The following is a 13,696-nucleotide window of genomic DNA, read 5'->3' on the forward strand; positions in this document are numbered from 1 at the left end:
ATCCAGACTTCACTGACAGAACCCTGCTCTGCCCCTTGGACATGGTCTGCATTGCTGCCCACATCTCCAGGGGACTCTGGACACCAACAGAAGCTCCAAGAGAGCCCCGAGGAGCCCTGTGGATCAGGCAGCCTCTGACATGCCGATGGATTCCTTGTGCATCTGTAGAGAGGACAGGGACAGATCTGCTGAGTCTGGAAATGACTTTTCAGAAAGAGGTCTGTTGCTGCAGTCATTAATCTGTGCCCAGACACTGCTCTTCCACCTTAAACCTTCCAACAACAAGCAGCCAAACCGTTTTGGGAGAGGTTTAGGTTTTGCAAAGGAACACCTGGGAAAGGCAGGGGAAGGCAAACAACTCCTGTAAAGCATTACTAAACACTAGAAATTTGCTCAGTATCATTTAGGAAGACATTTTAGTTTCCGAGAGACATGATATTGGCCATTGCCTCCTTTCTAGACAATGTTCTGCTGCTTTTGACAGTAAGATGAGGAAGTCATTTTCTCCTCTTTTGAGAAAAATCAGAAGTTGTTCTGAAAGGCATCACTACTTATATCCAGGCTTGAGCTTGGACAGAAGAAAACATGAAAATACAGTGGTCATCGATGCAAGGAAACAACCCAAGGCCTCATTTTCAAGATCATCTCATTGCATTCCAATCTATGTTCCAAAATACACATTTGTAAAATGCTATTCCCAAAACATTTTCATACACTTGGTATTTTCGACATAACTCATCCCCAAAACAGCCTCAATGGAACGACCATTAATTCTCCACCAGGAGGCAGCAAGGACACAACAGCAAATTAATTTGCTTTCCAATGCCCAGTATTTAGCTCTGAAGAGTTTAAACCCCAGATTTAAAATGAAAAGGAATATATTTTGGGAAGGGAGAGAAATAAAAGAGAAACAAAGGTCTATCTCAAATGGTTATTTGAGACTCAGAACTCCAAGTAATGTAGATCAGATTGTTCAAATGTGTAGGAAAATGGAACAAAGGGTAAGCACAAACAGTTGCACTTATTGGCAGCAATTGTACTTAGTGTAGACACAGTGCTTTTCAAATCTTTCCTAGTGAGGCCTCAAGACAGCCCTGCAAATATGAATGGAAATATTATGCCCATTGTATCACTGGGGAAACCAAGGTAGAAAGCACAAGCTGTTTGTTTAAAAGTTACATTCACCATCACACCACAAGGCATCCCTGTAAAACATTACAAGCCAGCAGCAACAAGAAATCAAATTAAGCAGAGTATCCATTGCTACTGCAAAATACACAATATCCAAAGGTAGTTACACTGCAAAGCTTCACACTGACACTAAACAGTAAAATGCTTTACCCTCAATTTTCCAAGTCTTAACAGCTTCCTGCTTACAAACTCGTTTTAAATTCTGTATGTAGTTTTTTGTAAGTTCCTCTCACCTGCAACACATACCATAAATCCCCAGGTCTAGGAAAAAAGTGTTTGTCCTTGAGTACAGGACCAAGACAGTAATAACAAGACCTACAGCCTGTTTTTATGGGGTGCAAGCAGGACCATGTCTCTCTGCTGCTTCTCTTTGCAGACTGATACCCACCTCTATTTTGCATCTAGATTGCTGTGTATCCTTTCCCTCAAAAATGCAGAGCCATGGCCTCAGGGGATTTAACGTGATAAAAAGATACCTGCAGAATTCAGACAGTGCCTCCCCAAACCACAGACGAGATTGTGAAATCCAGCACCTGCTATGAACGCTGCAGGGCTGGTGTCCTGCCTCCAAGGCAGCTTTTTGAATCTCAGCAATCAGTGCCCTCCTTCCCACTCAATCCTCCTTCCCATCCACAGCCAAGGACTGACAGTGTCTCTTCCACCTGAGTGCTGCAAACTGGGGGATCGGCCCTTTCATCTGACTTAGGGACAGTGGACCAAATACATCCTGGTGCCAGCGACCTGATGTCAGGGGAGTTACCTCAGCAGTTTACTTGGAACAGGACTCTGCAGTGAAAATGTAATTAAGTGAAAGAAAGCCTGACAGCAATGCCACAGAGGGGATTTCCTCCCCAACTCATACTTAATCATCCCCACTATCTTCCTAGGAAAGCCTGTTTCTTTGATGCCAAAGGTCTACGATGCCAAATGTGCAGAACATGGTGATCAACCCAATCCTCTGTTTGGAATCAGCTGGGGAGTTCTGTGCTCAAATGACAGACAGAGGATGTCAGCTCTGGGCACAGCCTGACTCCAGGCACCTCACTGCTCCTCAGAAGGGCAAGTAAAACCTCTGCAGACTCCCCTCTCTTGCCAAGGGAAGGATTTCTCAATATAACCCCTGAAGACTAAACTGAAATCCTCAACAACAGCAATGTCAGGGGATGCACTGAAGAAGGCAAGAGACTGGAAATTGTGCAGAAGCAGGAAACCCCGCTGCTCTTGGGCAAAGGATCAACTATAAATATGAAAAATATTTACTTAAATCTGAGACTGTCTGGTAAGGTGATTAAAAAAGGCTGTTGTGCATTTCTCCTAAATGACATGCCGTGTCCCAACAGAACCTCGCTCCTGCCATACGTGGGATATTCTGAGGATGGTGATCTGCTTCCTCCATCAATAGCACTGCTGTGAATCTTGAGTGGGACTGCTGCAGATCTGTATACTGATGGTGATGTAACCAGGATGTACCAGGCAGGGGATAAAAAAAAATGAGAGCAGGATCCCACGCATACATACACATTTGTATGCTTGTATATAAAATTATTGGTAAAATATTTCCTAGGGAAAATGCAGCAGCCCAAGCTCTGTAATGGAAAAAATAAATATATCTCCAACTGCACACACTGGAAACTTACATTTATCTCCATGCTGACTACACCTATCAAAGTCTGGAATCTGTGCCAGGCCACTTTACTTCAGAGGGTCTTTTTGGCATTTGTTACCTGTTCCTGTAAAAATGGACCACTTCCTCTCTTTAGCAAGACTGTGGCTTGCTGTGGGGATAAATTTATGCCAGGGGGGGCAAAAAAAAGGAGAAACAGATATTAGAAAAATGAGATGTAACTCCTCTTGTCTCAGCAAGGGCAGCACTGCTCGGTGCAGTGGCTGTCTGGAAGGTGTGGCAGCCAAAACGAGCTCTCCAAGCACATTTTATGCATAGCTGGAGCATTCACTACTGTGAAATCCATTGGAGGTCAACTGTGCAGTGTTTCCACTCAGAGATAGCACAGATGGGAGAAACCCTTTTGAAGTTCTGGGCTCACTCTGAAATGCTCAGTGCTTGGTCTGCCTTGTCCAAGAGGAGAGGCTTTCTGACATCCAGTTCGCTGCCACACACCACAGACCAGTCCTGCTGCCTCCCAGAGCAAAATCCATCACAGCACTGACACAAGAAGACTTGAATTCATGAACCTTCTGAGACAAGGAGAAAGCACTGGGACTGTTTGTTTGCAGCTGCTGTGAAGTTGTGTTTTAAAAGATTACCAGGGCGTGTGACTATCCCTTCCCAGAGACCTGAGCTCTGCAGACAAACTGGGACAGATCTTCCCGAATTTGTCCCAGTCTGCCAAAGTGAATTCAAAGAGAAAGCATTAAATAAGCAAACATATTAAAAATAAACAGCTACTAGAAAAAACAAGGTCAAGTTTCTGAGTTTTTTCTTTGCTTTTTTCTTTCTTTTTAAACCTGGCCCTTCTGGCAATTAGCTGATGTTTTAAGACTGCTCTCTTCTTCTTCGCTCAGGGTGTGACAACAGCAAAGCTGAGTCATTTTTACAGCAGCTAAGTTAAATATTGCCAGCAAATTCACGTGGAAAACAGACCTCTTCCCTGTGATTCAAACATTTATTCCAAGTTTATTCAAGCTGAATTACCCAGTTGGATTTTTTTCTTCTTCTAAAAGGCATGTAGTTTTATCAACTCTTATCCCCCATCTAGGATTCAGCTTCCTTTTGTTTACTTGTCAACAAAATTAGGAACAGCACAGGGAGGGTTCTAAATCTGCTGATTGAACCTAACCAAGTCAAGCTCGCTTATGTGGCCTGTAGTCACTAACACTCAGAACACCATCAGCAACCCAGTGAGAGGGTTTTGGCAGGAAAACAGAGAATGGAGAACTTTGCAAAACTCTGAAAACCTCTCTGTTTATTTTTACTTAACACCAAAGCAGAATCAACAGCCTGCAATGTTACAAACTGAGCAAACAGATACTTGACTGGACTGATTAGGGACATCTTTCCACTGCAAAAAATTTTATGACCTGATGAAAACTATAACTATTGAAAGCTCAGGGCTCTGATGTTCCTATTCAGTGTTGGATAAACTACATAGTGATGAGGTGAAAATGAAAAATGCCTGATAGTAAATTGCTGGGTAACAGTATAAATAATATGAAATACTACGTGCTTCCCTATAAAGCAGTAACAGCGTGAGACATTCCTCAGTTCTGAATAAAGGACATTTGGATAATAGAGATTAAGAGTACAAAGAATATAGCTTTGTCATCAAAGACATTTAATAATAATGAAAGGTATTAATACCCTGCATGAAAACAATGCCACTTAACTGTAGATCTCAAAGCATCCATCTCAAAGTACTACGCCTTCCAACAGCTGTGGGATTTGAGGAGTTTAAATCTCCCCACTTTGCAGTGGGAGAAAGAGAGACACAAATGAATTACCAAAACGGTCAAAAGGTTGTAAGTGGCTAAATATTAGTCTTCAATATTAGTTTTCAACTGCTTTTTGTCAGCCTCTGTGTCCCACCAAAAAACATTTCTGTGGGACAAGTACAGCTCAAGTAATATGATCTGATCACACACCAAGCTGCTCCAGAAAGCCACATCTGTCCTGAGCAAGTGACAGTGAAGCCTACCAGGCATCTCTTACTGGGATGAGATCCTACATGAGGATCTCAAGTAGGAAAGATGCTGATGTGAGTTTGCTCTGCTCATGCTCCATGTTGCCAAAAACCTCATGAGCCCATTTGTATGTGCTGTCCCTGAGCTATCAGACACAGGAGGGTTTACTCTGTGCCACATTGACACTCCGGGAAAGCACAGAGCTTGTGGCATCAACCAGAAGGAACAACAAAAACCCAGATGAAGTGATTACCCCGCAGTCACAGAGAAAACCTGTGCTAGAACAAGCCCAGCTTCTCCTTTGGAAGACTTTGAGATTAAAGTGGATGTTTCCTTTCCCCAGCACACGCCTGGTCCACACGATGGTGTTTGAATTGCCACGTGGAAGCTGTCACACACCCTGTCTTGCACAAGGTCATTTAAAGGCCTAATGTTTTACATCTTGTAATTCAGCTCTGCCATCAAAGTCACTTTGACAGTTTGTTCTCTAAATGGATAGCAAACCACAAGGCTTTTAGTTGAGAAGAAGAATCACCAGTCACACGTTACACAAAGACAATTATTAACTATTAACATGATGCCCCTTTAAAATAACATCTCTTCAGACAGATAAATGGTTACTTACTGTTTTTGCTGGAGCACTACCTGGTAGTGGGCTCGTCTCAATGAAATACTTCCTCAGAAGGTGTTTGCTGGATTCAGGACTGTCCATCAGGATGTAGGAACAAAAGAAAGCTCCATTCCGTAATAAAAACACGGCTACATCTTCATTCCCTTCAGAGAAAAGCAGATTGTTTGTTCTCTTTGTCTCATGTAAATGAACCAACAAGGAGCTGAACAGAAATCCTGAGAAATAACCACTTCTGAAAAAAAAAAAACCATGGGGGTGTACAAAAAGGAAACTGAACTGTGTAAAGACTGTTCCCTCCAGTGACAGGACTCAGTTTGGTCAAACTGAGACAGCACAGACACTGTTCAAAAGCGCTGGCCCAGGCTCCTTTTTCTCTTTTTTCCCTGTCTTATTAAACTGTACACACAGCTGTGCTTTGAAGTGTAAATTATTCAGCCTAATTCAAGCATGTGTGCCAGAATGTCCATAACAATAATGCTTTTACTTGCAAGGGTTCTAGTTTTTAAGGGTCCTTTCCCTAGGAGTTTATAAAGGAAAGTTCAGCCTCTCAGCATTCACAGTAATCGAACTTCAGAAGGCGCTGACTTACATTTGGCTGAGTCAGAAGGTGCAGAGCCAATTTTATTTTAATTTATCCCACTGGAAAGCCAGGCAAGCCAGTCCCCACTTCGAACAACTCAGGCCATTCTTTATAGGCACTGCAGAAAAGGGGCAAAATTCGGGAGCATGCAAATACACACCTGCCTTTATAGCAGCATAGAGGGGCAGGCGGATGAGGACGGGGAACTCGTTCTTCCTGACGGCACAGCTCTCGGGGTCGGCACTGTACGCACGGATCAGGAGCTTCACGATGTCCAGGTGTCCCTGCTGGCAGGCTATGGCCAGCATCCAGTTCAGGAGCTGCTGGCAAGTGTTAGGGCCTACCAAAAAGACATGGCATGCGACTTAGTTAATGCCACAGGGCTGTGACGTGCAAGAAATATCCACAAGTAATGGCTGTGCAGAGGGTTTGGGTACAGGGTGAAGCCCCTGGGGACAAAGGAACAGAGTGCACTGCAAAAGTGTGATAGAGAAGAGCCCTAAGCACAAAGTTTTCAGCTTTGCTTAACTGTTCTTCATTACCTACCCAGCTAATGGGCAAATTTTTTTAATGTCCCCAGTTTAACATAGCAACAGTAGAAGGTTCTGAGGATGCCAGCTAGAATACAGGCAGATAAATCAAACAATCTGATCCCCAATAGAGGTGGCAAGGGACACCCAGGACTATCTTTGCATCCAGATCCAACAGACATTAGATCCAAACATCCAGGGTAGGCCACTTCTTCCAAGTTCATGAGAGGGGATACAAAGGATGGGGAAAACCAGATGACTTTTCACGCTATTGGGTGAATAAAACAAAAATAAATGCTTCACTCAACAAAAAATAACTGGTTTAGTTTGTTTTTCTGCAGCCTAAAGTCTGCCACAAAAAATTTCATTTCCCCTTAAAACATTTCATTTTTGGTTTACTCTTTACTAACAATTCCTAGTAAAGTCAGACAAATGTCATGTAAGGCTAAAACTAAAAGACCACATTTTGACCTCTGCATGGATTTGCTGATGTTTTCTTCATTTCCAAACTGCTTTTTTTTCTGAACTAATGTTTTACCCGTCGAACACAGCTGTCCTCTAGATGTGCCTAATTCTGTGCATGTAACTAAACGCCCATGACAAGATTATTTCTGCCAACAGTAAAGAGTCCTCAAATCTCCTCTGATTCACTGCACCATTTCTGTTTGCTTTACGAACTCATGTCCCCTTCAAAACACTTACAGGAACATCCAGAAGCCCAAGTTTACATGTCAACTTTTTTTTTGCAGCTTATCCATGAGGAAATTACAAGGCTCTTTGCATTCTTAACAACTGGACTAAATCCCTCACTCTCATGCTACAAAAAACGGGCTCCACTTAATCTGTAAGCCACAAGAAGTTCTCACTGTTCCAGAGAGACTCATTGCAGTGCATCAGCCAAATTGCAAATTCATGCAATTTATTCCTAAGTCCTGTGATTGGTTTCTGTGTCATTTCCCAAGAAAACAATTGGAAAGTAATGCATAATAATGCCTGAAAGCAAGTGTTGGAGGGAATTTGGTCGGTTCTAAACCAAGCTAAGTTTCCAGAAACTACTCAAGTCACTTTTCATTACTCAGTGTATTACATTAATATAATTTAATTTTTGCTACTAGGTTAATCAGCTTCTTTCTGGCTGAAGGAAATATTACATTTAATTGTATCCCCCAAACTGGAACATTTATTTTGCTTACCAGTGCTCTAACAGAACACCAAATAAGCAGGTTTCCCAACAGGTTATTCCCGTTCTCAGTGAGGCCACTGGCAAGTATTTAGTGAGGAGCTAGACCTATTTGCAGGTCAAACATCGCAGAAGCCAGCTTAGCTCTTGTGGTTACTGCAGTGTCTGAGGTCCAGGCAGTGACCTGCCCCAGATGCTCTGCAGGACCACTGGACCCAAAACCCATGGAGGGTCCCAGGGAGAAGCAGCTGCCAAGCCCACAGAACATTGAGAGAGCAACAGGGGACCCAAACACAGCTCCTGGCCCTGACTCAGAGCAATGCTCTGCCCTCTGCCCCTACAGCTGCCTTAAGAACTGTGTCTGAGTCTAAAACTGTCTCTGTTCTCCTCTAAAATAATTGCTGAAATAAAATTTAAGTAAAATATAAGGATGATTCTAAAGGAAGAGTTCCCCTGATAGGCAAAACAGAATGCCAAGGAAAGAACAAAGTGGGTGCCAGCTGTGCACCCAAACACTCTCATCAGCTGTGCTACTCATTCCCAGCATCCCTGGGACTGCTGGATCAGCAGTGGAATTATGCTTTTTCTCAAAAATCCCCTAATTTCTCTGTAGGGTCTGGAATGTTACCCAGCTGTGAGGGCTGATGGGAATGAACTGTCTAAACAGTATCTTCCTCCACTTCCAATTTGCAAACATGGAATATTTTTATGTATGTGTTTCTTCCCCCACGGGGAAATTTTCTTCAAGCACGGCAGAGATCAGATCCCTCCACGTACTTTCCCATGACTAAATCCCTCCCCTTTCAAGGAATGTGAAAAAACCAAATAAATGCCTGCTTGAAGCTCCAGCACACAGCTACCAAAATGCTTGAGGAGAGGCAGAGACAACCTTACCACGCAGGGAATCCAGCAGCTCTTTCACGATGTCCTTATGTCCAAAATAAGCTGCCACCACAGCTGCATTGTCATCATTAGGTTCTGTTGGCAACACCACCAACGCTTCCTTCAGCAGGTACCTCACCGCCTGCAGATCTCCATATGCTGCTGCAATTCCCAAAAGCTGACACTGGTAAAGAAAACAGAGCAAAAGAAACTCTTCTGTAAAGGCAGAGAAAGAGCATTTCCAGAGCTATGCCATCTATTTGTGCCCATGCTGATGCACGCACGCTCTCACCGTGGTTAATCGAGAATGTCATAAGCACTAGTAGCCTTTAGAATCATTGGTGTGGTATATTAATTATATTGATTTATTGGGGGGTTTATTACAGTTTTTTGGTATGGCTTTGACAGAGAAGTGCCTGAGGCACAGAACAGTGAGTGTAAATCCATTTTTCATGGAACAACAGTAAAAGCATTTGCACAGCTCAGCTACAGGGTGTAGTAGTTCCTATTTTGGAAGTGGCCTGGACTTGACGTGCAGGTGCTCTCCCAAAACACCAAGATCAGCTCTGTGCAAAGAGCAGGCTCAAAACAGGGGCTCTGAAGACAGAGCAGTGCAGAAGCTAGCACAGAGTTTGTGATGTAGCTCCAAACACAAGCAGCAATATCTGCCCCACGGGCCATTAACCATCTTTGTACTGATGGAGGAATACGTGTTTTGCTAAGTCTATAAACTGCTTCCTTTTTACGGGGAAAAATGTATTTCCCTGTTTTGGTGACCACAGCAGCAGCACCCCTCCTCACACAGCCTCCTGTTCCTACATGCAGCGTTCCCTGTGGTCTGTCTCATCTTCCAAGGGCAAACAGTGTCCCTGAGTGTGTTCCTGAAGTGCCTCACACAACCAGCCACATCTGGGACTCACATACTGAATGGATTTTCTCCATGAAAAATGACAGCAGCTTGGCATTTGGGTTTCTTTCCCAATAAAACTTGAGGAAGAGCAGCAACCTAACCCTACCTTCTCCACCTGCAGTGCAGTCTCCTCACATGACAGCTTAATCAGCTCTTGGGCCTTGCTGGTGTCCCCAGCTTTGTAGGCATCCTGGATGCTTTCTGTCACAGGGGTCTGAATTACGGAGACTTCTCCAACTGTGGACTGTTTGCCACCCATGTCCACAGTTCCTGCAGGGAAAATAGGAAAGAGGGGTCAGGAAGAAGTACCTGCTCATTACCCATGTACAGCTGCAACATCAGTGAATCCTGGCAATAAAAAAAAAAAGGGTTGAATTATTTTCACTGGAATATTTACTGCACACAATTAAAAAGAGAGCCTGATAAAAGAAAGTGATAATATGTTAAAGTAGTTTCCCAGAGGGACATGAAACTAAGGGGGACTGTGAGTTCCCCAAATGCTCCCAGAGGTGGTTTCCAAAGGATGGTGTGAAAACTCACACACACAGACATGTAAACTCTGCAGCTGCCTGGCACAGTCCCCCTCCTGCTGCAGGAACCAGGGAAGGGAAGGGCTTTCATGGGACTGGCACCTGCAGAACTCCTCCAATAAAGGAATCTGTACAACCTGCAAGAAAATTCTAGTATCATTGGCCTTGCTTCAGTCGTATTTCACTCCTGGTAACCTAATAAAGCCCTGCTGTCCTTCTCCAGTGCTTTCAACCAGAGTTTCATACACCTCAACGAGCATGAAAGAAAAGAAATTGGGAATATTTTTACTCTGAAGATTGTGCAAGATGCACAGTGTCACCCCAGTCAATCCTGGAGAATCTCCCAGACTAGACTTTTTTTTTCCCAAATGCCATCAGGAGCCAGAAGAGCTTTTACATGTCAAAGATTAAAAGCTGCAAGCCATTAGAGAAGATGCTTGTGGGTGGCTAAAGAAGAGGTAGCCACGAAGTCTCATACCCACCCCTCCAACTATCAGGACAGGGAAAACTGCAGGAAAGTCACTGAATTCCAAGATATTCAAGTCTGCTCCTGACCAACGTGTAAGATAGAGGAAAAAAAAAACATTTTTCACTTGAAAAGAAATGGTTTCAAGCTCACTTTTTCCTGCTGTGAATTATTATTGCTTATTTGCAACAGGTTAAATAAAGCCCTTAAGCCCACAGATTTTCACATATGTTAATAAGGATTTTATTTTTTAAACAGGCACATATGTCACACAGGGCTTAGTTTAATGCAGTCTGGAAAAAGAAGTAAATTTGGAGTAACCTATACATGTCAGTAAATATCTTTGAGTAATGCAGTCTGATTCACCAATAGATTCTGACTAACACTTCTCATCAATTATTTAAACGAAGCTCAAATCACTCAGACATCAGAGACGGCTCCAGAGATTCATGCCATTAAAAATGTGCCCACATCAATAACCTTTCTCAGATGATGCAGAACGTGTGAAGGACAAGGAGTAGAAATCAAGGCTGATGAAAGTGGGATTAAATTACAGCACAATAAACAGCATCTCAGAGTTCACCTCATATTCATGCAGTGCCTTCATAATTCCATAGTTTTAGGGAGTACATGGGAAAAGAAACTCATCCTGCATTTGGTCCTGTCTTTCAGAGCAGACCACACACCTGTAAGGGATCTCTGAGAATACTGCATATGATTTAGTTCTCATTTTAATGACACCAAAGGTAGGAAATGCAACTGGTTCTTAGGCAAGTAACTGTTTAAAGGTTGAGAGAAGGGAGACTCTTTAAAGCCAAACAGTTCTCCAGTCAAAACAACTCAGAACTGGACTAAGTAAAATCAAAAAGTACAAATCCAAGCAAACCCTGCAGTTACTGGAACATGCAGCCTCCCCGCTTGGCGCCCTGTGATGAAATCCTGAACCTAGAGAGAAGCTCTGGAATTCCCCTTGGAGGAAAAAATGCCTCAATTCAGAGATACAAAACAGCTGGAAAACTGCTCAGCTTCCTGCTCAAGAAGCCCTGCAAACCAGGGCTGCAAGAGCACAGCAATTTAACTTGGTTCCTACAAAAATTCTGAAAGGAGGGACAAAATTTACTTTTTTCCAGCCTCAATCCTGATTTTGGGGACTATCACTCAAGACTCACATCTCCAGCTATTCCAGATGTAAAGGCACATCCTTTCTGCCAAAGAATTTTGCAGAGCCATCTTTCTTTCTTTTTACATCATGGCCAGGGAGGGTGGAGGTACGAGTATCTCACAGAGATTCGTGATTCACTGTTCATTATTCATCCTGGTGTCACATCCTTCTCTAGTAGAGAGGTCTCCAGCCAACCTCCCATGCATCCTACACACCAGAACTCTCCTTAAAAGAGCATTTTCCACCTCTCCTACTGGAATTGCCCCACTGTGCACAGGAGAACCACCAAACCCCTTGTCCAGGGGGCACAAGGAGGATCATGTATCATAACTGAGGGAAGGAGGAACTCTCCATGCTAGACTCTTAATCCCAAAACTACTTCTGGGTTTTACCAAACAACTACTTCACAAAACAACTTGGCTAATGTGTCATGCTTCCTCTTACAGTTTTGGCCCCCTCAAAATTTCTGAAGTCCTTTGTAGTGTAATGGCTCAGTTAAAACCACTGGTGCCACCACCACTGCTTGGAGATCGTGGGCTGGCCATCAACCAGCACAGCCTGTCCATGTGTGTCAGGGGCAGACTTCTGGGCTCTCCAGGAATGGGAAGGTCACAAACAGCTGGCTCCATGGAGTTCATATGCTCCCAGAAGAGTTTTCGGGATATTCATTTTAGTTCTTAAACTCAATTTTATTCTTGTCAAGTTTTTATTGACCTAAGCAAAACTGCTCAGCTTTGAGCCTCTGAACATCCATCAAGTAGAAGTCAATAAAAGTTTCATTGAGTGTAAGAAATTTTGGCAATTCTACTGTTTGAAACCAATATATTTATATGAAATATTCCTGGCAAAAAGATAATGCTGCTCATCATTCAAGTTTCTTACATAGCTGTCATCAAAGCTTCCTTCTATGATTCCATTCTGCAGAGTAAATTCACCTCCTGCCTAAGACCTGAGGAAAGAAGCTGCCAAAAGTCTTCAGAAAAAAATAGTCTTTGAGACTGAACTAATTACAAGCCTGAAAAGAGCAAAACTGGTGAGATACAAAGTGATAAAAAAGCTTGCCCTGAGCCAACAGCTGTACCCACAAGATCCTGTCTAAGTTAACCTGAGCTTTCAAAGGTTAAATGAGAGAAGGTTGGCCATCCATTCCCAAGTTCCCAAAAAACACAAAAGCCATCCATTGCATCACACCAAATAAATTACCCAATTCACAGAAGACTTCCTGGTGACTTAGTAAATGATGTATTGACTTCTGAACTACAAGTGGAAAATAAGAAACAGCATGTTTTATAATCTTAATTTACTCACCAGTAGAAGGAAAAAAAAAACGAGGAAAAATACATTCTAGTGACTAAAGACTGTTTTACTTTTACAAGATACATGACTGAACTATCATCAATACTGGCATTCATGCAGGTTGGGAATAAAGTTTTGCCAAGACATGCATCAGTCATTTTTAGAAAAAATCTGGGCCAAAACCCAAAGAAATTCTGCCTCTGGTTTTAACCCTACAAATCTCAAGGTCTTTACCTGAGCTCTTCATGGCTTTCCTGGCAGAGTCACCTCACTCACACACAGCCTTGAACAACATGACATGAGAGCAGGACTGAAGCTGAATAATATTGAACCTCTGTCTTTGGACTTGATCATCAACACGTTGAGCGTTTAAGCCTGGGTGTAACAAAGTGCTTTTAATTCTTAGATTGCACAGATTTAGGAACTGGCTTCTGTACTTTGCACAACAGGGTCTGTATTACTCACAACAATGCACATTGTTATATGCAAAGCAGCACAGCAAGTGATGATATTCTAGCAGTACTCCTTGGATATTCCTGTAATATCCAAGAAACTCCAGAAATTCTTACAAACCTGTTGTCATTTCCTTTAGTTTTTGTTTTATTGCACACAGATCTCAGACAGTTCCTGTGCTGGCACAGGTTCCTCTAAAGCCACTGCCCCAAAGTAGCACCAAAAAGCAGATAAATGAAGCCTGTT

The 13,696-nt window shown here is 42.9% G+C and overlaps 1 protein-coding gene across 3 annotated transcripts in view; it reads right to left on the minus strand.

Annotated features, from left to right (window-relative positions):
• The window catches only part of LRRK1 (leucine rich repeat kinase 1), a 76,834-nt gene that overhangs the window by 46,715 nt on the left and 16,423 nt on the right, over nucleotides 1-13,696 (minus strand). For all 3 annotated transcript variants that reach the window (XM_017805085.1, XM_017805086.1, XM_017805087.1), the window contains 4 exons: nucleotides 9,650-9,813; nucleotides 8,646-8,817; nucleotides 6,202-6,381; nucleotides 5,456-5,604 (listed from right to left, as the gene is read on the minus strand). In XM_017805085.1, coding sequence (XP_017660574.1) covers nucleotides 5,456-5,604; nucleotides 6,202-6,381; nucleotides 8,646-8,817; nucleotides 9,650-9,813 — 665 coding nt within the window. The remainder of the gene's footprint in view (nucleotides 1-5,455; nucleotides 5,605-6,201; nucleotides 6,382-8,645; nucleotides 8,818-9,649; nucleotides 9,814-13,696) is intronic.

The sequence above is a fragment of the Lepidothrix coronata genome, unplaced genomic scaffold, assembly GCF_001604755.1.
Source record: "Lepidothrix coronata isolate B3197 unplaced genomic scaffold, Lepidothrix_coronata-1.0 Scaffold11, whole genome shotgun sequence".
Classification (NCBI taxonomy): Eukaryota; Metazoa; Chordata; class Aves; order Passeriformes; family Pipridae; genus Lepidothrix; species Lepidothrix coronata.